The following is a 25314-nucleotide window of genomic DNA, read 5'->3' as shown; positions in this document are numbered from 1 at the left end:
CTTGGCAGAGAGAGAACTTTTGCAATGTGTTCAAAACTGATTTTCAAAAATCATAAAGTATGCCTAAGAAAGTCAGTTATATCCCACAAATCAATCTTTCTGCCTTGTTCTTGTAGCATGTAAACCGAAAACAAAATATAATTAGAAACCATGTCATTACCATTTCTCAAATTTCTGAGTAGAAAACCTCTAAGTTTATCAAATGTATGCATTGTATGCAGGCAGTCATAAACTCGCCCCTTAAATAATACTAATAAAGAATTACAATTGACAATTTAAGCAACCAACACTTTAAAATTTTGTTTTTCACTACCTCATAATTTTCATTTGAGGATAATTTTGTTAGTACACTTGGTGCAAGAACACTACTGAAGGAGCACATCTCCCTGACATAGTAGGCTCAATAGCAGAGTGGACTGAATGCATACAGTACTGTTCAACATACAACAGAATTAGGTTGTCATTATACTGGGTACAATGTTTGATCTAATTTGTGCTGTGGTTAACAGCTAACCAACACCGACTACTTCTGCGATACTGCAGTACAGGCATGAATCTATATGCCACTGCTGCTCGCAACCAAAATACTGAACATATACATCATTCCTGAACTGCTGGTAATAACACATACCGGTAATTGACACCCCACATCCAATGCAGCAATTCATAACACAACCTCATTATAATTCTGTTAGATGTATGAATCATAAACATTATTATGTCTAAAACTTTGTTTCCACCATTTTGCAATATATGGCAAGTGGTGATGCGGGTGGATGGTTGTTAGCATCTTACTAGAAACTTAAGCATCCGTAAACATAATACTATCAAAGTATTAGTCAATTTGTGATTGCATCATAAAGTTATTCTTGAATGAATATGTCAACTTCCAAGCCCATTTCTCGTCATTTGTGGGAGTTTTAATTTTCCATTTTAATATGAAGAAATCTGCACCTGAGGCTCATAAAATTCTGTGTGAGACCAACAGTGAGGACAGAATGTGGAGAGAATAACTTCAGTGCTCCAAGAATGGTGATTTTGATGTCGAAGAACATTATGGTGGAGGAAGATAAGATTTTTGAAGCTACTAAAACTGACGGAAACAGTCACAGGAGAAGCAGCCACAGTACAGTGATAGACAAGAAAAGATTATTTTGCAGCATGACAGTCATCAATCCATATCACAAAACCCGTCAAAAGATAATTGGAAATGTTGAATTGGGAAGTTCTACCCCACCTGCCATCTTCGAGACATTGCTCTGTCTGACTACCACCTTTTTTGATCAATTGCACATGTCCTGGCTGACCAGCGCCTCCAGTCATATGAAGAAGCGCTATAAGTGAAGTGATTCAGGGGTCTCTTCAAAATATGCTCAGTTCTTCAGCTGGAGGATTCATATGCTGCCCAAAAGACAATAGAAATTATTGGCCAGTGATGTAGAGTTTTTATATGTTTTTCACAATTAAGCTTTAAACTTAGAGACAAACTGCGGAAGCAATGGTGTTATCTAATACTATAATTGTTCCTAGAACTGTTGGTGTACTTCTAACAATCATTTAGAGGAATTTATTTTTCATTTCACATTAGCACAAAACAATGGTATTTCTTTATGAATTGTGTAGGAATAAAGGACACGACTCACTGAAAGGCAGAAGCATTGCATTGTTGATAGGCACAGAAACAAAAGGTATAGAGCTTGGCTAGCTTTCGGCTAGCTGTAGCAAAAATATGCACACACCCTCACTCACATCCACATGCCTGTCTCCCTACATTGTGCTCAGTCAAATGCCTGCTCTTTACTCTTTGAATAAAGACCTGGCAGTCGACTGAGCACAATGTAGGGAGGCAAGCGTGCGTGTGCATATTTTTCCTTTTTTTTTAAAAAAAGAGTGCATTCCAAAACATAGGCAAGCTCCATATCTCATGTTTGTGTGTCTATTGTCGAGGCAACGCTTCTGCATTTCAGTGAGTCGTCTCCTTTATCCTTAAATAAATTGTAATTTTCAACCAGAACTTTCCGTACATTTCTTTACAGTTCACTTTAATGTCCCGCTGACACAGAAGTTAATGGAATTTCAAAGCATATTATGAAAACTGTATAAAAGGATTCTGCTAATACACAATTGCCAGAACTGTTAAACACTCCCCTTTACTTACCAAATACGTGAATAGTGATGCTTCCAATATAAGTGCCAGTTTAAAAGAAGAAAAGTACTGAATTATTACCAATTAATGATAAGTCTGTAGAAATTTATGGTTGTCAAATTTACTTTTTCTGGTTATGAATATACAAAGACACCAAAACTAAGGAGTATAAATAGGGTACATGAATCTAAACACACACACTAATCAAATTTAATGCCTTTATTGTAAAATTTCTTATTAAAAACATAAGTGCGATCCATTCAGTAAATAGATTCCAAAATGTAGACTACTTTGGCATCTCAGTTTGGAAAACACTTTCTTACAATGTGAAAATAAATTATTTTTTATATATATTAAAATATGTAAACTGCATGAACTGAAGAAAACACAGGCTGCAGTAAACTATCTGTCAACATGAAAATATATAAATTGTTCCTTAACTAACTTATACATAACAACATAACTTTATTTACATCACTGAAAGACATTTCAGTTGCACATTTTCATATAAATTGATATTTAAATTTTTTCAAGTCCTGAGTAAATACATTCAAAAGATTAGGACGTCTTTTTCAAAGCCACAGTATTCTCTAAATATTGGTAGACAAACAGCTACACTTTTCTGCAACAAAAAAATATGTTAGTTTCTGCGTGAATGTAAATGGTTGAAACAATATATGATCGAAGAAATGGTGACTTACTTGTCACTGGAGTTTGATCGAATGACAGGCATGGCTGGTTTTATGATCTGGAACAGGTTAATGCTTCTGTATATTCCAAGAAAGGCATTATACCATGAAAATAAGCTACTTTGCATGTACTTTTAAGTAAGTAACTCTTTCCTCAGCTAGCAGTTTTAAACCCTACAGTAAAAAGCTGTCCAACAGAGCAAGGACATAATGGTGAATGGTCTACTGTGACATCCTCACCCTGCCAGAGAAACTGCATGTTGCAGCACTAGTTTTAGATCTGAAGATGATATGTGCACAAAATCAAAAACGGGTGTGCAACCTAGACATTCTTCGTTTCATTATACTAACAGTGGCCGTGGTTTCCCAAAGATGCAATGTCCTCAATTATACATTTCAAAACAGATTAACAATACTAATATTATGTATCTGGATTCATTCATTACTACCGCGCCTAATTTCTTTGTGTTAAATTGATAGGATACCAAATGACACTGTCACTAACAGGTCACAATAAAGTTACATGGAACTTACTACATGAAAGGCAGTACCTTTCCAGAACTATTCCAATTATGCATTTAGTTTATTCCGAGTCCACTGGCCAGGTCTGCGATTAATGTTTTAATAAAAGCCAAACAATTTACTTTATTCAATAAATATAAGGTGATCCTCTATCTTCCGGGGGATTTGTAGATTACTGTGATTCAGATTTTTTCCTATGTGGTCAGTAACATCCTTATATTTTCAAAAACAATTTCCATTGTTAGATTTCAACACTTTTGTTCTCCTACTTATGCACATACCTAAGGAACTGCATCATAATTAGTGTTGTTGGGGAGGAGGTCGGGAGATAGCTGACATAACATTTTTTTCTAATGACGACTCACCATCCAAGATAAGTTATTAGTGTCAATCTGTTGAGAATTCTTCAATGTAAATTCAGAGAGGGAGCGATTTGAGTTGATCTGATCACTTGCACCTATGATGGATTTGAGTTGATCTGATCACTTGCACCTATGATGTAAACTATGATATATTGATGGTGCTGTGGTTAACATGAAGGAAGCATCCTGAGTCTATGGAAGTTTCTGGAGAGAAGCTTTTCTTTTCTGATGCATAACATACTTTATATCAGACTACCAAAATCCTTGTCCACACACTGATAATATGCTGATCAATTCTGAATATAGTGGAGTTACCCAGTTTCAGAAATGGAAGAAAAAAAACAATGCTCTAAAACACAGTAGTACAGCATACACACCTTGCTTTTTGTCTGGTTGGAGACAGGAGGAAGAGCAGTGTCAGTCAAATGCTGATGTGGAAGCTCATATGTAAAATTTGCATTCGAGAGTTTCATGCAGTCTTCTAGCGTTCTGATGAACGTATCACAAGTTGCTCCCAGTAAACTCGTTGCTTCATCTAATTTCTATAAGCAGTAAAGAAAAACAATAAATACGTAGAATACCACCCTGTACACAGAAATAAAGCAATACTATATGAACATAACCAGATAATTATTGTACACACAATAATGGTTTGCACTGGCATGTAGGATGAATTTTAGTTCTCAGTTCTTAAAAGTTAAGTATTTTTCACCTTGTTGAATATTGATTAACACCCAAGCCAACATTACCAGAGTAATGTTTAGTCAGTCAATAATCACTTCAACTGATGAAGTTTCTGCAAAATCCATTTCTAAAAATGAATAACATGTGTTACATTACACCGGAAAACCACTATGAGGTGTATGTCAGTAGGTATGTCCCATCACGCTGCACCTTACAGTTTCTTCCCATTTCTTTTATGTGCAGGGAGTGGAAAGAATGACTGCTTAAATGCCTCTGTGCACAATAAGTTTGAGGCGGTGGCTTCCACTGAAGCTGAGTCAGTGAGTCTCACTTCATCTGCTGGGAAACATGCATGTCCTGTGTCAATGGGAGGGAAACGGAAAAGGGTAGGGGTCTATTAATCATTGGCAGGTCAAACGTATAGTGAATAAATTTACCCCATAGTGAAATGGCAGCAAAGGATGGGGAGGAACTTCAGGTGCATACAGTGTGTATGGATAAATGTAAACTTTCATGGTCTGGAAATGTAACAATTAATAAAATATCCCGCACTATTATGTCATAGTTGAATGGGTTTCACATTAAAAACCCATACAGATGTTACATGGCATTCCTCTTACTCATAGTTAAATTAATTTCTGGACGCTTTGCATGCAACAATACTCTTATAGCTTCTACATGGATTTCTTTAGCTGTAACTGTGTCCATACTACAAATGCCTGCTTCTTAAATTTGATAAGTTGCAACCCAATCTGATGAACTACCACTTAGCCACTTCCTGCATGGTTATCAAATTATTCAAACTTCACCATCTGATGGCAAGAGATTTGTGCTTGCCAGGGGTGGAAAAGTAGCCAGTGTAGAAGCAGACATCCAGTGCGGACAGGGTTACAGCCGAAGAATCCTGTGTAGAAGCTGTAAGAGTATCAGCTTGAACAAAGCTGTAAGAGTATCAGCTTGAACAAAGTCTCCAAAAAGTTGTTTAACTGTTCATGAAAAGTTATTTAACTGTCGATGAGAGGAATGCCATAAAACACTTGAATGATGACAATATAACTGTCATTCTTCCCGCTGACAAGGGAAATGCAATGGTAGTTATGAATGCAACCGATTATCGTAGTAGATTAATGACTTACTAGATCTGCAGACACATAGGAAATGGAGTAAAGATCCCACCGACGAAGTTCTTAGAATTTTTATGCGAATGAATAAGTTCTTTCCTGAACAGAGCACTTAGTAAAATCTGTTCAGTTCAGCTGCACTTCTGTTCACAAATCAGCGCAGATTTAGAAAGCATCACTCATGTGAAATTCACCTTCCCCTTTTCTCACACAAAATCATGTGAGCCATGAATGAAGGGCAACAGACAGATTACATATTTATAGACTTGGGGAAACACAGTGCCCTGCTGCAGACTGTTAACAAAGGTGTGAGTGTACAGATTAGGTTCCCAGGTATGAGTTGCTCGAAGACTTCTTATATAACGGAACCCAATGCTTTGCACTTGATAACAAGTGTTTATCTGAGACAAAGGAAGTGTGATAGGATCTTTCTTGTTCTCTACCTATTTAAATGATTTGACAAACACTGGGCAGCAATCTGCAGGGTTTTTCTCTTCTTTGTGGTGCACGGCAAGGTGTCATTGTTTAGTGAATGTAGGAGGATGCAGGATGACTTGGACAAAATTTCTATTTGGTGTGATGACAGCTTAATCTAAATGTAGAAAAGTGTTAATGAATGCAGATGAAAAGAAAAGCAATTCTATAATATACAAATACAGCGTTATTAGTTTGCTACTTGACACAGTCGCTTGGATCAAATATGTTGACATAACATTGCGAAGTGATATGAAAAGGAATGAGCACCTAAGGACAAAAGTAAGGAAGTCAAAAGCTTGACTTCAGTTTATTGTGAGTATTTTATGAAAGTTAAGATCATTTACAAATGAGACCACATACAGATCACTAGTGCAACCCATTCATGAGTACTGCTCAAATGTTTGGCATCCCCACCACGTTGGGTTAAAGAAAGACATCAAAGCAATTCAGAGACATGCTGCTTAACTTGTTACCATTAAGCTTTATCAACTTGCAAATATTCTTCGTGAAATCACACGGGAATCCCTGGAGGGAAGGCAATATTTTTTCCTTGAAACACTACTGAGAAAACTTAGAGGACCAGCATTTGAAGCTGACTGCACAAAGATTCTGCTGGTGCAAACAGTTTTCATATAAGTACCGTGAAGATAAGACTGCAGAAAGAGTCTATTGCTGACAACATACTTTTTGCACAAGTCCCCGATAGGTGAGTGGTCAGCGTGGTAGTCTGTCACGCCAAGGGTCCCGGGTTCGATTCCCAGCTGGGTTGGAGATTTCTCCACCCAGGGACTGGATGTTGTGTTGTTCTCATTATCATTTCATCATCAATGGAAGGCAACGGGAAACCACCACTGGAATCACTTCCCAAGACGCTCATGCAGTGGACTTCTCTGATGAGGCTTCACCCATGACAAGACCTGCCGTACGGCAGAACACAAAATTTTTTAAGGTACTACGAAGATAAGAGAAGTTAGTGCTTGTTCAGAGGCACTTAGGCAATCATTTTTCCCTCACTCCATTTGCGAGTGGAACAGGAAAGGAAATGACTATTAGTAGTACAAGATACCCTTTGCCATATACCATACCATGGCTTGTGGAGTATGTATGTAGATGTAGATTAACACTGCCCCATTATGAGAATCCAAAGTGCATGGATTGTCTTCAAGGGCAAACACTTGTTTCCAAGACCACAGTGATAGTGGCAGTAGTGACCTGGACATGCGAACCATAAGGAGGGAGTAAGGAAAGTAATAAATCATGACCAACCACATGGAGATCAAAACTGAGCCAGTGAATTCTAAGTGGATATGCTTGAATGGTCCTGCATCATCTCGCCAGGGAGAGTACTGCTGGAGAGATGCAGTGTTGATGTACCTAACAGGCGGAACATTGGCGGCCCAGGTCATGATGTCAGAGCCAGCATTTGGCCAGAACACATTATGTCGTATCAAACTTATCATGCAGAACATGCTCTAATGGGGAACGTGCAGGAGGTGCAGCACTCGCTGCTGAAGCAATTGATTTAGGTATGGTTAATGCTGTTGTAGCCAATAGGGACAAAATTTGCACCCGGGAGGCGAGTCAGACCACCCGCTTTGTATAAAGTGAATAAGGGTCGTAACTTTTGAGTTATGAGTGGCAGCCACTACATGGTGTGATGTTAAGGGAAAGGTAAAAGTGTCCAAATACAGATCTAATTCTAGCTGGAAGCACACTGATTGATGTTGGTCGAAGGCCAGGTCAGAGTCCATGGGGAATCGGGACAGCAAGTCTGTGTTTGCATGTTATATTGCTACTCTACAATGGATGTAATAATAATAATAATAATAATAATAATAATGGTAATAATAATAATAATAATCTCCCCCCAGAACATGCCTACCAACAATATACAAAATATTAACTTCAGTCATTACACAGAAATTAATGACACATACAATACAGAACAAAATTATAAATGAAGAGCAAAAAGGCTGTCGCAAAGGAGCACGAGGATGTAAAGAGCAACTGATAATAGATGCAGAGGTGACATATCAAGCTAAAACTAAACAAAGATTGCTACACTATGCATACAATGATTACCAAAAAACTTTTGATAGTGTACCCCACCCATGGTTACTACAAATATTGGAAATATACAAAGTAGATCCTAAATTGATACAGTTCCTAAACATAGTAATGGAAAATTGGAAAACCACACTTAATATCCAAACAAATTCAAATAATATCACATCACAGCCAGTACACATTAAGCGTGGAATATACCAAGGAGCCTCATTAAGTCCTTTCTGGTTCTGCCTTGCTCTGAACCCACTATCCAAAATGCTAAATAATACAAATTATGGATACAATATTACTGGAACATACCAACACAAAAACACACATTTGCTATACATGGATGATCTAAAACTACTGGCAGCAACAAATCAACAACTCAACCAATTACTAAAGATAACAGAAGTATTCAGCAATGATATAAATATGGCTTTTGGAACAGACAAATGTAAGAAAAATAGCATAGTCAAGGGAAAACACACTAAACAAGAAGATTACATATTGGATAACCACAGCGACTGCATAGAAGCGATGTGAAAAACAGATGCCTATAAATATCTAGGATACAGACAAAAAATAGGAATAGATAATACAAATATTAAAGAAGAACTAAAAGAAAAATATGGACAAAGACTAACAAAAATACTGAAAACAGAATTGACAGCAAGAAACAAGACAAAAGCTATAAATACTTATGCTATACCAATATTGACCTACTCATTTGGAGTACTGAAATGGAGTAACACAGACCTAGAAGCACTCAATACACTTACACGATCACAATGCCACAAATATAGAATACATCACATACATTCAGCAACAGAAAGATTCACATTAAGCAGAAAGGAAGGAGGAAGGGGATTTATCAACATTAAAAAACCTACATTATGGACAGGTAGACAATTTAAGAAAATTCTTCATAGAACGAGCAAAAACTAGCAAAATACACAAAGCAGTCACTCATATAAATACATCGGATACACCATTGCAATTTCATAACCACTTCTGCAACCCTTTAGATCACATAACATCAACAGATATGAAGAAAGTAAATTGGAAAAAGAAAACACTACATGGCAAGTACCCGTATCATCTAACACGGCCACACATCGATCAAGACGCATCCAACACATGGCTAAGAAAAGGCAATATATACAGTGAGACGGAAGGATTCATGATTGCAATACAGGATCAAACAATAAACACCAGATATTACAGCAAGCATATTACTAAAGATCCCAATACCACAACAGATAAATGCAGACTTTGCAAACAACAAATAGAAACAGTAGACCACATCAAAAGCGGATGTACAATACTAGCAAATACAGAATACACCAGAAGACATGACAATGTAGCAAAAATAATACATCAACAACTTGCCATACAACATAAACTAATAAAACAACATGTTCCCACATACAAGTATGCACCACAAAATGTACTGGAGAATGATGAATACAAATTATATTGGAACAGAACCATTATAACAGATAAAACACCACTACATAACAAACCTGACATCATACTCACCAACAAAAAGAAGAAATTAACACAACTAATCGAAATATCCATACCCAATACAACAAATATACAGAAGAAAACAGGAGAAAAAGTTGAAAAATACATCCAACTGGCTGAGGAAGTCAAGGACATGTGGCATCAGGATAAAGTTGACATTATACCAATTATACTATCAACTACAGGAGACATACCACACAATATCCACTAGTACATCAACGCAATACAGCTACATCCAAACTTATATATACAACTACAGAAATCTGTAATTATTGATACATGTTCAATTACCCGAAAGTTCCTAAATGCAATGTAACATATACCGTACAGTTAAAATGAAGTCACGCTGGATCAAGGTCCGCGTCACTTTCCATTTTTAACCAGACATAACGCCTGAGAAAGGAAAGAAATAATAATAATAATAATGGGATAGTACTGCACTAGCATCAGGGGTGGATACTTCGGTTGCTACTACCAGAGGCAAACCCGGGGTATACGTAATTAAACATGGTGCCCACTTAAGGCAGTCTTTTAAACCAGGTGTATACATAATTAAACATGGTGCCCACTTAAGGCAATCTTTTAAAGCCTTGAAAGCATGTTGACATCCAAGTGACCATTCAAAATGCGCACCTAGGTGCTGCAACTGGGTCAGAGAGTAAGAAAGTTCTGCTAGGTTTGACCTTACCCAGAAACATTTGTATGTCATTCGCATTCGTGGTGTGGGGGATGGGCTATATTTTATTGAGCACCTCATCATAATCCTTAAATTAAAAAAATGGAAAATCTGGGATGGAATGTAACAATATTATGAAAAGGAAAGTTGCTACTCACCATATAGCGGAGATGCTGAGTCGTAGATAGGCACAACAAAAGACTGTCACAAATAAAGCTTTTGGCCAGTAAGGCCTTTGTCAAAAAAAAAAAAAATAGATGGCACACACACACACACACACACACACACACACACACACACACACACACACCACTGTGTGTGTGTGTGTGTGTGTGTGTGTGTGTGTGTGTGTGTGTTAGGGCTTATGGGCGCTCAACGTCGAGGTCATCAGTGCCCTGACACACATTAAAAGGAACGAATGTGGACAGACCTAATAAAACTGAAGCACACATGCAAAGAAAGCAGGAAAAGAAGGTAAATGCTACATAAGAAAGTAAAACGTAAGGAAAGGGAAAACATAGCAACAAGAATGCCACGGGAAATTGTCATTGGCTGGCCACTTACATAAAATATGGGCGGGCTTGTCACACAGCAAATTAAGATCCTCTCCCTAAAATCTTTGTAAAAACATTTGACGTGGCACAGAACTTGAAAACTTTAACCACATTCGTCTGAGTGTTGTCTAAAAGAGATGGCAGGTCTGCTGGCAAGTCAGCCGCGGCCCGCTGGTCAGAAAATAAAACACAATCAAATAAAACGTGGCGCACAGTGACCTGAACGCCACAAGCACCACACATTGGAGTGTCCTCCCGCCGCAGCAGGAAGCCATGCGTCATAGGGCTGTGGCCTATCCGAAGCCGAGTGAGGAGAACCTCGTCCCGTCGACGGAGCTGATAGGAAGTACACCACACACACGTTGTGGGCTTGACTATACGGAGCTTATTGTCAGTTACTTCCAGCCACTCATCCTCCCACTCACGCATGACTCGTGAGCTCAACAGCGAGGTAAGTGCGTGCAGGGGTATAGCACACCGAGATACTTGTGGATCGAGACACGCCTCCATGGCTGCGAGATCTGCCCTTTCATTCCCAGCAATGCCGACATACCCCGGAACCCAGCAGAAAGCTACCACCTTCCCCAATCGCTGTAGTTGGAGGAGGGCATCCTGGATGGTCTGGACTATTTTATCTGCTGGATACAAACGTTGCAATGAGTGAAGGGCACTTAGTGAATCAGAACAGACAATAAATTTAAGACAGGAAGAATGTCTCATCTGCTCCAGTGCCCGCAAGATCGCAGACAATTCTGCATAGAAGACAGTAAAAGTCTTAGGCAGTCGGACCTTGAGGACACGATCCGGAAAAACAACAGAGCAACCAACGGAATCCCCTTGTTTTGACCCATCCGTAAAAACTGCTACATAGTCGTGGTGCTCAGATAAAATGGCAAAAAATGCTGCATTAAAAATGATGGCAGGAGTGTACTGCAATAAATTTAAAATCACTCTGGGCCTCTTCAGTAACCAGGGTGGCAGGCGGTTAAAACCCAGGCTTTGGGGTTGAACAGACTCCACACCAAGGGACTTTAGCACACGTCGCACTCGGATCCCAAACGGCAACGTAGCCTGGGAACGGTGGGAAAAAAGGCGGTCCAGAGGTGGATGAGCAACAAGATGGTGAGCAGGCGAGGTGGGAGCTGCAAGAAACTTACAAGCCTGGCGCACCAACAGGAGCTGCCGCCGGATGGTAAGTGGCGGTTCCCCAGCCTCAGCACAGAGGCTGGGTATGGGACTGGTCCGATAAGCACCCGTGGCCCGTCAAATCCCAGCATGGTGGCCAGTGTCAAGGATCTGCAAATAAGACGGCCTCGCTGACCCATACACTGTGCACCCATAGTCCAGCCGTGAATGCACAAAAGCTCGATAAAACTGAAGGAGACGCGCCCTGTCCGCTCCCCAAGACCTGTGGCTGGGGCACTTGAGGATGTTCAGTGCCTTCAGGGTTCTGGCTTTCAAGTCGCGTAGGTGTGGCAGCCATGACAACCTGGAGTCAAAAATTAGGCCCAGAAACCGCACTGTGTCTCTAAAATGTAGGACAGTATCCCCCATATGCAAAGCAGGCAAAGTAAAAAGACGACGAGAACGATTAAAATGAACACAAACACACTTATCGGCAGAAAACCGAAAACCCGTCTTTGAAGCCCACTCCTATAACCGCCGCACTGTTAGCTGCAACTGATGGCTCACGGTTGCAACACTGGAGGAGGAATAGAAAACAGCAAAGTCGTCCACAAATAAGGAGCACTGTACTGGACTCCTCACTGTAGACATTATGGTGTTGATGGCTATGGCAAAGAGGGTAACGTTTAAAACACTGCCCTGGGGGACACCGTTCTCTTGCTCAAAGCGATCAGACAGTGTGTTATCAACTCGGGTCCGAAAAAAACGCTGAGACAGTAAAGACCGAATGAAAATAGGGAGGCGGCCACGAAAGCCCCACTGATGCAGTTGTGCAAGAATACAGTGTCTCCAAGCAGTATCATATGCCTTACTGATATCAAAGAAGATACCGATACAGTGATGCTGACGGAGGAAAGCCTGCTGAATAGCCGCCTCTAGGAGGGTCAGGTTGTCGACCGTGGACCGAAATTTTCGGAATCCACACTGAGAGCGGCTAAGGAGTTGCCTGGTTTCTAACAGCCAGACCAGACGTTGGTTAACCATCCGTTCCAGGGTCTTTCCGACACAGCTCGTCAAGGCGATACCATGATAACTACTGGGACAAGTGCGGTCCTTTCCTGGTTTGAGGAGAGGGATGAGGATTGCCTCCCTCCACGAGGTGGGGAACACTCCTGTCTGCCATATGAGATTAAAACATTCAAGGAGGATTTCCTTTGACGCCGCTGGCAGATGACAAAGCATGGAGTACCGGATGCGGTCGTGACCTGATGCAGTATCAGAAGTCTCAGTAACAGCCAATTCAAGTTCCCACAGGGAGAAAGGGGAGTTGTAGGCCTCAGAACTGTTCGACCGGAAGTCCAAGTTTGCTCTCTCAACGGTTGCACGGTAGCGACGAAACGCTGGATCCTGATTTGCAGTGGCAGTACGTTGTGCAAAATGCTCTGCCAGCATCTGAGCAATGGCTCTGGGTGTCGTTTGGAGGCATCCCTGGTTCAGGACTGCAGCTATTGGTAAACGACTGCGTTGACCGGAAATCCTCCGGATGGCTTCCCACACTTTTGTGGAACAAGTGGAACGGTTGATGGAGTCCAGGAACTCCTGTCATGACCTTTTCTTGCTCTCCTTAATGACACGGCGTGCCCTGGCTCTCGCGATTCGAAAGGCGGTAAGATTGACTGCTGTTGGGCAGCATTTAAATCGTCGAAGAGCTGCACGCCTGTCCCGGATGGCTGAATGGCACTCTTCTGTCCACCAAGGCACAAGGCACCGCTTAAGAGGGCCAGAAGACTGTGGTATGGAGAGGACAGCAGCATGATGGATCACAAATGTGATGTGATCCACTCATTCCTGTACGCTGTTGTGGCGTTCAAACACAGCCAACTGACTGAACAGTGGCCAGTTAGCCTTGCCAATCATCCAAGATGGCGGCCTCTGCTCCAGCAATACACCATCCAGGAGATGAATGCGGATGGGGAAGTGATCGCTGGAATGAAGGTCGTCAATGACCTCCCAGTGAACAGAGTCGGTGAGGGTTGGAGAGCAGAAAGATAGGTCAATGGCTGAGAATGACCCAGTAGCAGCAGAGAAATGAGTCGGAGTACCAATGTTGAGGATGCACAACACTTGAGACGTTAGGAGGCTCTCCAAAACTCGACCTCGAGTGCAAAGAGAAATGGAGCCCCACAGGACATGATGGGCATTGAAGTCGCCCAGGAGGAGAAATGGACGGGGGAGTTGTGCGATAAGATTTGTGAGAGCCTCTAAGTTCACTGCATCCAGAGGAGGTATATAAAGGGAGCAAATGGTAAGTCGCCGACGTGAATGAATTTCAACTGCAACTGCTTGCAGGTCAGTATCCAGGGGGAGAGCAGAGGGGTGGTGGTCGTCATTATTGACAAACACGGCAACTCCGCCTTTGGCCCTTTCTCCAGTCAGGTCATCTTTGCGATATAACGTATAGCCCCTTAGTACAGGAGCATCAGATGGTTTGAAATGCGTTTCCTGTAAACACAAGCACAGGGGGCGTTGCTGTGCTAGGAGGTTCAGTTCCTCCACATGTGCCCGGAATCCATTCATGTTCCACTGTATAATGGGAGCCATCTATCAGGGTGCGAGTACCTTCATTCTCACTTTCTGTTGGGGAGGAGAGCCCACAACAGGTGGAGGCTCAGTTTTGGGGCGAGAAGATTGCCTCAGTCTGACATCAACCTCCATCGCCTCTGAGGAGGAGTCGAGAGAGACGTCAGAGAGAATAAGATCGACATCAGCAGACTGTATAACTTCAGTCTCCTTCAGCGGGCGAGTCTTTACCTTTGGCTTAGGTTTTTTGGTCTGAGGTGGCACTGGAGCCAAATCCTCAGAAGCAGTAAGAGGTGTAGCAGCGCTGGGCAGTACACAAGACTGGACCCGGGAAGGTGCAGGAAGGTCCAAGATGTCAGCTACCATGGCCTGGTCAGAAGGCCGGGGAGGAGCGGCAAGCTACACAGGAACTGCAGCAGCACACGTGCATTGACAAATGCAGGTGCTAGTGCTGACAGTAGCAACCTCCGTTTGTGTAGTGGCATCAGTTTTCAAGACTGGCTGTTTCAAAACGGATGAAAAGGAGGCAGCGAATGTGGGCGGCTGCATGGACTTTTAGATTTTCTTTGCCTCACCATATGGGATGTGTTTTGTGGTTTTAAGTTCCTGGATCTTCCATTCCTCAAGGAAAACTCTGCATTCCCTACTCCACACAGGGTGATCCCCAGAGCAGTTGACACACTTGGGAGGAGAGGAGCAACCAACTCCCTCATGGGATGCTTTACCACAATTCCCACAAGTGGCTTCCCCTCTACAGCCGAGAGTAGTGTGTCCAAAGTGTTGGCATTTAAAACACCGCATGGGGTTGGGATAATAAGGCCACACACTGAGACGTAGGAAACCTGCCTTCACATGCTCTGGCAATTTGGTGCTGTTAAATGTAAGGATAAATGAGTCGGTCTTTATGAGAGTACCATCCACCCGTTTCATAACGTGTTGCATGTCGACAATTCCTTCCCGGGACCATTCAGCCTTCAATTCGTCTTGGGGAATGTCAACGAGATCTCTGCAAGTCACAACACCCTTGCTGTAGTTCAAGGTGTTGTGAAATTCAGTCTCTATCGCAAACTCCCCAAGAAATTGTGCTTTCTGAAGGTTCTGGACTTGCTGGAAACTAGAGGTTTCAACCAACAAGGTTCCATTTCGCAAGTGCTTGACAGATTTTAAGGTGCCAGCAATGCCTTCTAAGCCTTTCTGTATATAAAATGGTGAAACTTTATCAAAACTCCCCTCCTTTGTTTTAATTATGAGAAACACATTCTGCGAAGCAGTTTGCATTCTGTTACTAGTAACTGAATCAGGAGGACTGGCTACATGAGCCCTCTTGTTGAATTGGGTGTTAGAACCCACCAGCGGTCCATCCTTTCCGCTGGCAGGAGAAGAATAAAAGTTCGAGGGTTCCATCTCGGTCCCACGAGCAGCTAGGGAACTAGAAGTCCACCTAGACAGAGCCCCGCGTGCCTAGGTAAGCCTTATACAACTGAGGTGCGGCAGGTTCCCCAGAGGTTGCCCGCTAACAACTGTTCCACCTCAACAGCCATGCATCTCATCAGCGCGCAGGACACCTTGAGATTGAGGGGTTGTTTATAGAGGTTTATTCCATCCTCGTGATCCAGGCGGTCAAGCCAAGATCCCCATTCCCTGAGACACACAACGTTCCACTGCCACGCCGCACGGTGGTCGCTGAAGTATGCTCAGAGCTTACGGTGACAAGGGACTGGCGGCGCTTACCAGTCCCCAGCTCAGGAACCCCGGGGTCGCCAAGCCCGTACCCAGCAAATGAATGCTGAGCCCCTGGGGGCGCCATACTGTGAGTAACAGCACCAATGCATGATGGGAGTGGCAACTGGGTGGGGATAAGGAGGAGGCTGGGGCAGGGAGGGGAAGGAGTAGTAGGGTAGAGGGAGCGGACATTGACGTGCTGCAGGTTTGAGAAGGGAAGGGCAGGGGAGAGGTAGGGAGGGGGCATTGCGGAAAAGGAGAGAAGTAAAAAGAGTTGATACGATTGTGTAATGAGGGCTGTGTAGTGCTGAAATGGGAACAGGGAAGGGGCTGGATGGATGAGAACAGTGACTAATGAAGGTTGAGGCCAGGAGGGTTATGGGAACATAGGATGTATTGCAGGGAAAGTTCCCACATGCACAATTCAGAAAAGTTGGTGTTGGTGGGAAGGATCCTTATGGCACAGGTTGTGAAGCAGTCATCGAAATGAAGGAGGTCATGTTTGGCAGCATGCTCAGCAACAAGGTGGTCCACTTGTTTCTTGTCTTGGTCACAGTTTGTCGGTTGCCATTCATGCGGGCATACAACTTGTGGGTTCTCACATCCACATAGAATGCAGCACAGTGGTTGCAGGTTAGCTTTTAGATCACGTGACTGGTTTCAGAGGTAGTCCTGCCGCTGATGGGATAGGTGATGTTTGTGACCAGACTGGAGTAGGTGGTGGTGGTGGTGGTAGTGGTGGTGGGAGGATGCATGGGACAGGTCTTGTATCTAGGTCTATTACAGGGATATGAGCCATGAGGTAAAGGGTTGGGAGCAGGGGATGTGTAGGTTCGGTGGATGGTAGAATGCCACTGTGGGAGGGGTGGGAAGGATAGTGGGCAGGACATTTCTCATTTCAGAGCATGACGAGAGGTAGTCGAAACCCTGACAGAAAATGTAATTCAGCTGTTCCTGTCCTGGGTGGTACTGAGTTATGAGGGAACGCTCCACTGTGGCCGGACGGTGGGACTTTGGGAGATGGTGGGAGACTAGAAAGATAAGGTACTTCACTGTCCACCACCCTTACCCTACTATCTGTCCCCCTCCCTGCCCCTGCCTCCTCCTCACCCCCACCCAGTCATCATGCACTGGTGCTGCTGGTCACAGTGTGGTTTCAGCTGCCTGAGACTGCAGTCATGTGTGTGAGTTTTGGGAACGTAAGGGATTGGTTCAAATAGTGGAATATCAACAACATCAGGAAAAGGATAGATGACAGATTCCTCCTCAGCATAAAGATCACGACTGTTACACATTTAGCTCTTGGCTAAAGCCTTCTTCAGAAAAGACACACACACACACACACACACACACACACACACACACAAACCAGCCTATGGATACAAGATGAGAGTAGTGGAGTGCGTGTTACCAAGTGCTATCTTATTGGCTACAGTACTGTTCTGGTGCACACACTTTCTGATATACAGGACTCTGACATGACTTGGACTGGACTTTGCTTGATAATACAAACTTTTTTAAGTTAGCTTGTACTGTTTCTGACAAGGGAACCTCCCCGTCACACCCCTCTCAGATTTAGTTATAAGTTGGCGCAGGGACAGGCCTTGAAAAACTGAACACAGATCAATTGAGAAAACAGGAAGAAGTTGTGTGGAACTATGAAAAAAATAAGCAAAATATACAAACCGAGTAGTCTATGCACAAGGTAAGCAACATCAAGGAAAGTGTGAGCTTACGAGCGCCGTGGTGCCGTGGTTAGCGTGAGAAGCTGCGGAACGAGAGGTCCTTGGTTCAAGTCTTCTCTCTAGTGAAAAGTTTAATTTTTTATCTTCAGACAGTTATCAAAGTTCAGGCACTCACACATAATCAACTTCGCTCTCCAAAATTCCAGGCCATGTTCAGATTTGCTTGGACATATGCAGGATTTGACGGTCTACACACAGAAACATTTGAAAACGTAAAAAAACATGATTTGACAGAGCACAGGGAAAACTGTGCGACTGTGAAACTGTTGCATTCATTTGTTGCAGTTTATCTGACAAACTCTTATGTTTTCATCACATTTTTGGGAGTGATTATCACATCCACAAGAAAACCTAAATCGGGTAAGGTAGAAGAATCTTTTTACCCATTCACCAAGTGTGCAAGTTAGGTGGGTCGACAACATATCCCTGTCATGTGACGCACATGCTGTCATCAGTGTCGTATAGAATATATCAGACGCGTTTTCCTGTGGAGGAATCGGTTGACCTATGACCTTGCGATCAAATGTTTTCGGTTCCTATTGGAGAGGCACGTCCTTTCGCACGGTTTTGCGGTGCGGTCGCAAAACACAGACACTAAACTTATTACAGTGAACAGAGACGTCAATGAATGAACGAACAGATCGTAACTTTGCGAAAATAAAGAAAGTAAAATTTTCAGTCGAGGGAAGACTCGAACCAAGGACTTCTCGTTCTGCAGCTGCTAACTCTAACCACGGCGCTCCTCAGCTCACATTGTCCTTGATATTGCCTATCTTGCACATGGACTACTCAGTTTGTATATTTTGCTTATTTTTTCATAGTTCCACACAACTTCTTCCTGCTTTCTCGATTGATCTGTGTTCAGTTTTTCAAGGCCTATCCACTGTGTCAATTTATAGCTAAATCTGAGGGGGGTACGATGGGGATGTTCCCTTGTGAGGAGCGCTGCATGTGATTATAGAGAATGGCATTTCAGGAAGTATTGCAACCCATTTTTTTTTCTTGGCTAATTTAGGTTGAAAAAATGCAGAATTTTTTGACACATATTGTGGAATATTCCCGCTTCAGGACCCTTTAGTTTCGTGAAGTTCCTATATGTACCCTTCAAAATGGTGTTTGTAATGCAGATGCATTCTAAATAGAGAGCTGTCACTTAGTTTCTTTTGAAGGACAACCCAAGCATTGAGATTTTGGTAGGCACTTACAGAACATCTAAGGAGACCTGCAGTAAACTAACCATGATGTGTCGTTGGGTGAGGCATCTGTCATCATAGCAACAAGATCACGCAAACCTCTGATATCCTGTGTGCAATCTCAACAGATCACAGTCAAACACCTCATTGCACAACTGAACATCTCTGTTGGTAGTGCTGACACTAGTCCACCAGCTGGGGTACACAGAAGTGTGTGCCTGCTGGGTTCCTAGCTGATTCATAAAAGACTGAAAAATAACAAAGGATCACCTGTATGTTTTACGAGTCTGACAATTTTTTTGTCTAACATCATTACAGGTGATGACAAATGAGTTCATCACTTCGAACTGGAAACAAAACAGCATCTATAGAGTGGCGCCACACTACCTCTCCTCCGAAGTAGTAGTTCAGTGCTACATCCTCAGCTGGTAAACTCGTGGTGGTGATCTTCTGGGACTCTTAAGGCATTATTCTGTTTGAGGTTCTCCTTCATGGTGTAATGATCAACTCTGAAGTGTATTGTGCTACCTCAGAAGTTTGAAGAAACGACCTCAGCACATTTGCCACAACAAAATGTAAATGAACACCTCCTTCCCCATGACAAGAGTTTGGACACCTGAGAGCAGTTTACAAAACTTCACTGGACTGTTTTCTCCTATCCAACCAACAGCTCAGATCTCACACATTCCGACTTCCAAATGTTTGGTCCAATGAAGGATACACTTTGCAAGAAGCAGTATGTGGATGATGATGATGATGATGATGATGAGGAGGTTATTGATGCAGCAAGACATGGTACCAATGGGCATACAGACCCTCTCAGTAAGGTGGTGTAATGCTGTCGCATTGAATGGAGATTACGTTGAAAAATTGGGCTTTGTAGCCAAAAGAGTGGAGAATAATATGGTGTACTGGAATCTTGAATAAAAACCAACCTGCTTTCATAAAAAAGTGTTACATTATATATTGAACACCCCTCGTATATATTGTTGCAAATTACCTCCACTGTTAGTGTGTATAGATCTCTTTCTTCAAAAGACACACATTTCATTTAGTATTTCCTCAGCTATGTTGGGTTTATTTCTATCCACAATTCTGTTAAAGTGTACTTTTTTATTCTGCGATTCAGACTGTCCCCACGAACGGAGTAGTTTAAAATGCTTTTAAAACTGCCTCCCTTCCTCAGCACTTATGGGATGAGACCTGACAGTTCATAAAATTTCAGATTCCACATCCCGCTGGTGCCAGTATCAGGAAGGATGGTGGGCAGGTCTCCAGCCAAACCGAGGTCTGCCTCAATATCAGTACATAAGATGGACATATGCCAAAATATGCTGAACGAAAAGTGGTACATTACAAACTTGACAGGGTGGTGAATCCTCCCGCTGGAGGACGAAGCTGTGTGTTAATGATTATGTTCTATGTGCTGTCTCATTAGCAGGAAGTTCTTTCCATTGGTGAGTTTGGCAAGAAGTCCACCATGACTGTGTGGTCAATTTGAGTGACTGGAGTTTGTTTTCTCCCACCTCCAACCACTCAGTTTACCACTGACATGACGATTCATTTGTCAGATAATAAATGACGGTGTGCAAGAGGCTGCCAGATCAATGTAAAAACACCAACCCGACATGCTTCTTTGGCTGCTTTGTTGGCTATGTCCTTTTCCTGAATCTAACATGTTCAGGTACCAGCAAAAGTTCACCTCTGTGCCCCAGTGGTGGAGCCTCTAAAGAGTCATGGATGAGCTGGATCAACGGATCTACCAAATACATTTGGTGGACCACTTATAGTGCACTGAGCAAGTCAGAACAGATGAGAAACCTTGTATTGTGATGCCTGTGAATCTATTCCAGTGCTGTAACAATGCCATATAACTCCACATCATAATTTATAAATTGTTCTGGAAGGCGCACTTTGAAAGCCCCTATCAAGGAAAATAGCTGAATCACCAGGGGTGCCCCCTTGCTGAAACCATCCACATGAACAATAAAGAAATTTTGATAGCCAATGCACTTAACATTGAAGAAAATAATGTACTTAAAAATGAAGAAAACAGGGTGGTAAGTACATAATCTGGGGTATACGTTTTCATGCACAGACAAGAACACGGCAAGTGCTATAACCCGGTTTCTCAGAAATTTTGTTCAGTGGACATGGAGCCAAACCAACAGAAACTGTAGCTACTATTCAGTTATCATTCATGAAGTTTGCAGGTAGTGTGCTGTACTGATGGGTGTTTAAATTATTGTCCAAGTAATGGTTGAGGCACATGTTAAAACTGACTACTTATTACCATATGGCTGCAAATTTTTCCCTCATTAGAAGAGATGTTTCTTTTGAACAAACTACTGCAGTCAAAATATCTAGTACTTACTTCCACCTCTGGTCCACCCTCTTTCATGGCTGCTGTTTTAACCATATGGACTTGCTGCATCAACAGGTCACAGTACAATCTTAACTCAGACTTCTTTGTCTTAAGGGTATCAGGGTTAGAATCAGCTGAAATTTTAAAACTGTATAAAGCCAGTGGAATGAACAAAAAGGCCTTAACTGTTAATGAACAAGCTATGGAACAAGAAAGTATACATAATTTAATCAACCCGCAGTGCTAATGAAATGAAAATATATAGTTCTACTGAAAAAATTTTCTTATAACATGCCATATGGTCTTCAGGCATTGATTGTTTATATGCTTTCCTAATTTTTTGCAAATTTAAGTAGTCAGAAATATCGACCAGAGTTGATCAAAAAAGATTCCTTGAATGGTGACAAGTTACCACACTCCACTGTTTATAGTGAAGCTACACAGTAAACGTATGAGTACTAAGAGAGTTTCATATAAAAACAGGAATGTCTCAAAACTGGACCACTACAGAGCACAATAAATGAAAGATAAATCTGGAAAGCAAACAAACAAGTCAGAGGCTATACGGCAATACTTCTAACTAAATTCAGTAACAAGTGCACAAAATAACATCTGTAATAATTAAATAACATCAGAAACAACAATGACAAATCAAACAATTACAAAAAAATATGCTTCACCCACACAATGTGCTGCCGAAATACTAATTATTGAAAAGGCAGTCAAATTACTTTTGTCATTAAATACTTTAATATTACTTGCTAACTGCAAATTTTAATATCTTGGATACTTAGCGGTAAAGTTTGAAGTACTAATGTTCATATGCTATTTTATAATTCAATGGTAACAAGTTGAACAGTGAAACATCCAAGTTCAGGGAGTCTGAGCATACTGATGCAAATGTGGAATAAGTGCAAGAGGCTTGTATGTGACAGTAGAAAGTTGTTACAAACTTTAATATGACTTGAACATATATGCTTGAAACTACAACTGTGCTAATGAAATTGTCAAATGAATGATAACTGCAGTGTGTTCCAAATGATCTTCACTTTTTGTTTATCAGCTTAGTTACTGACAAAAATGGCCACTACTCAAGAGAAGACATGGGTTGTAGAATGGTTGACAGAGACCAAATTTGACATCCAGTTCTAGCAGCACTTCTGGATACATTAAAGAAGCACCCCACCTTCAAGTCTGCCCATCTGACAGTGGTACATGAGATTCAATGAACCAGGAAGTATCATGAACAGCACAAGTTCTGGGTGTCAGCATGACATGCAAATGCAGAATGGGTGCAACAGGCTTTTATCCAGAGCCCAACCAATTCAATCCATCAAGAGTATTTACTGTTGCAGCTACTTCCAACCACAGTGCGCTGGGTGCTACACAAGAGACTGAAGCTTTATACTACGAGCAGCAGCTACTGAATGTGCTTCAACCTGATGACAGGCCAAAGTGCAGATCATTTGCAAAGGAGTTTCTGAGTTACATCAACAATGACCCGGACTATACGAAATGATGATTTCACAGATGAAGCTTAGTTTCTTCTTTCTGGGAAAGTAAACCAAAAAAATGTGAGGAGCTGATGCCCTGTGAACCCCAGTTTTAGCATGGAAACTGTGAGTGACAGTCCAAAGGTAAATGTGTCGAATGGTCTGCTACACGACTGAGGTTAGATGGTTTTTCTCTACAGAGGTGTCGACAACTTTTGAGTGTTTATCTGGACCTGTTGGAATAATCTGCATTTTCACAGTTTGAAGAACTGCAACTTGACATGCTACAACAGGATGGTACCCCTTCTCATTGGACATCTAACTGTATCAAGGCTTTGGACATCATTTTCAGGTCGCTGGATTGGCAGAGGAGGAACCATTTCCTGGCCTTGAAGGACTCCAGACATAACCCCACTAGATTTTTTGTTTGTTTGAGTGTTTGTGAAGAACACTTTCTACCATATCTCAGTGAGAACTTGCTTGGCCAGACATGGGAGGAACTCTAATACCCTGGATATCTTGTCTCCTACACATTGTGCACACACTGAGATCTGTTAAACAGCTACTAAAACTTTAGGTGTATGTGTGTGTTCATGTGTGAACATTATGCTGCAAACTATACCTTTCTCCAACCCCATTTCTGAGACATCCCTTGTCAACGTTGTAGGGATCATTTATGAACACCTGATACAATAAGGCTATAAATGTCAGACTGTAAATTAGAATATGGTTGACAGAAGGAAATGGCCCACAACACAAACATCTTCAAACATGACTGTCTAACACAAGTGTGTTTCAGCAAATACTATAACACACCATCTACAAACAAGACCCAACTCAAAAATATTGGTTCACACAACTCAACACACCTATAACACATGTCAAACCAAATGGATGGAATAAGATGCTTCCCTTGACCCCAAATGATATAGCATTTAACAGCTTAATACATAGAAAATTAAATTCATTTAGGTGAAGGTAGGACAAGTGGTTGGCTGTAGTCTTGTTGAAGACACTAGTCTGGCATTTGCCTGGTGATCTTGCAGCAATAAGTGTTCAGCGTTTGTCTATCCTTGAAACAATATCCTTAAATAGCGATTATTTCATTTACAGAACAAGGAATACAGTTAATAGTGGCAGAGGACACTCAAATAGCCATCTAATGTTTTTGAGAGCATCACTAGGTCAGAAAAGTGTAATTTACTGTATTGTTACATTTTTACAATACACTAAAAAATAAGTAAATAAATAAAAAATGCTTCAGACACAGCATTTAAGAGCAAACATTACTACAAAGAACTGTTTTTATCGTGCACCAGAATTTTTAAACACGTAAAATTGTAACTTTTTCTTCAAATTCATAGTGTAAGAATGGTAGATGTATCTCCTTTTCTCTTGTGTTCAATTTAAATAAATAATGCAACGTAACAATTAAGCAGTCCTCTGGCAACAACGAGAGAGGGAGTTGTAACCAGTACCTGAATCCTTCCGGCTTCTAGTTGTGACACATGCCTTAGCGCTGCCTAATGCTACAAGCCACTGTTGACGTTCTTGAGATGATGGTGCTCTCAAGTAGATATGCTGTTCTCCTGGTATGACGAGATCCATGCGAGTGTTATCCACGGGGTTCACTACAACAATACCAGTAATCTCTAAACTTACGTACATAATAATTCTGTCGTGTATGTTTACAGACTAAACTTACCTATTATTTCGCACGCTGACACCTTCATTGACCCCTTACATCCTTGATTAACTTCGTCTTGAGATTTATAGTATGCAAGCACGCCATCATCCAAGATAAACCACCGTGTCTGCCATCCTGTAACAATTAATATATCAAAGTTTCCTAATATTTCTGCTGTACAAAGCAATCTTTGAAAGCTAACATACCGCTCCAATAGTTTGTCCACTTCCAAAGAACTCCTTCCATATTAAATCCAGCAGGATGTCATAACTGACAATTTTCAGGTTTCAGTGTACGTCCTTTCATCAGACCATCAAACTGACTGTCTTGTTCTCCTACTGTCAAAATTCCTTCCACACATCGATTATGTACTATCACGCACTTCCACCGCTCGCGTCTTCCACAACGTCAACGTCAACAAACGAAGTATTTCTTTGACATTCACACGGCGGCATCACCAACAGCTCGGATCAAAGTATGTATGTTGTGACAACAGCAGCTGCAACTTGCTTTGTAGACCTCCTACATTATCTAGTGTCAACAATGAGTAAACATCTTGAGAAAGACTATTGTTGAAACTATTTTCAACCACTGACA

At 41.7% G+C, this 25314-nt stretch overlaps 1 protein-coding gene across 1 annotated transcript; it reads right to left on the bottom strand.

The window, feature by feature from the left end:
• Positions 1 to 2350: 2350 nt before the first annotated feature.
• Positions 2351 to 25202, bottom strand: LOC124604512 (pleckstrin homology domain-containing family A member 3-like). Its single transcript, XM_047136485.1, has 7 exons — positions 24924 to 25202; positions 24736 to 24852; positions 24509 to 24661; positions 21547 to 21671; positions 4097 to 4261; positions 2848 to 2894; positions 2351 to 2768 (listed from the first exon to the last, which is right to left on the bottom strand). Exons 1-7 carry the CDS (start codon positions 24961 to 24963, stop codon positions 2759 to 2761), a joined length of 657 nt encoding a protein of 218 aa, XP_046992441.1. The 5' UTR covers positions 24964 to 25202; the 3' UTR covers positions 2351 to 2758.
• Between the last annotated feature and the right edge of the window lie 112 nt (positions 25203 to 25314).

The sequence above is a fragment of the Schistocerca americana genome, chromosome 1, assembly GCF_021461395.2.
Source record: "Schistocerca americana isolate TAMUIC-IGC-003095 chromosome 1, iqSchAmer2.1, whole genome shotgun sequence".
Taxonomy (NCBI): domain Eukaryota; kingdom Metazoa; phylum Arthropoda; class Insecta; order Orthoptera; family Acrididae; genus Schistocerca; species Schistocerca americana.
This window is presented reverse-complemented; position numbering and strand designations above follow the sequence as displayed.

Excerpts from the sequence above, each read along its gene's own strand:
- LOC124604512 (XM_047136485.1), bottom strand. The coding sequence starts at position 24,963 with ATGGAAGGAGTTCTTTGGAAGTGGACAAACTATTGGAGCG. Across the intron at positions 24,662-24,735 it reads GTCAGCGTGCGAAATAATAG|TGAACCCCGTGGATAACACT; the intron begins GTAAGTTTAGTC and ends GTATTGTTGTAG. Across the intron at positions 2,895-4,096 it reads CCAACCAGACAAAAAGCAAG|ATCATAAAACCAGCCATGCC; the intron begins GTGTGTATGCTG and ends AACCTGTTCCAG.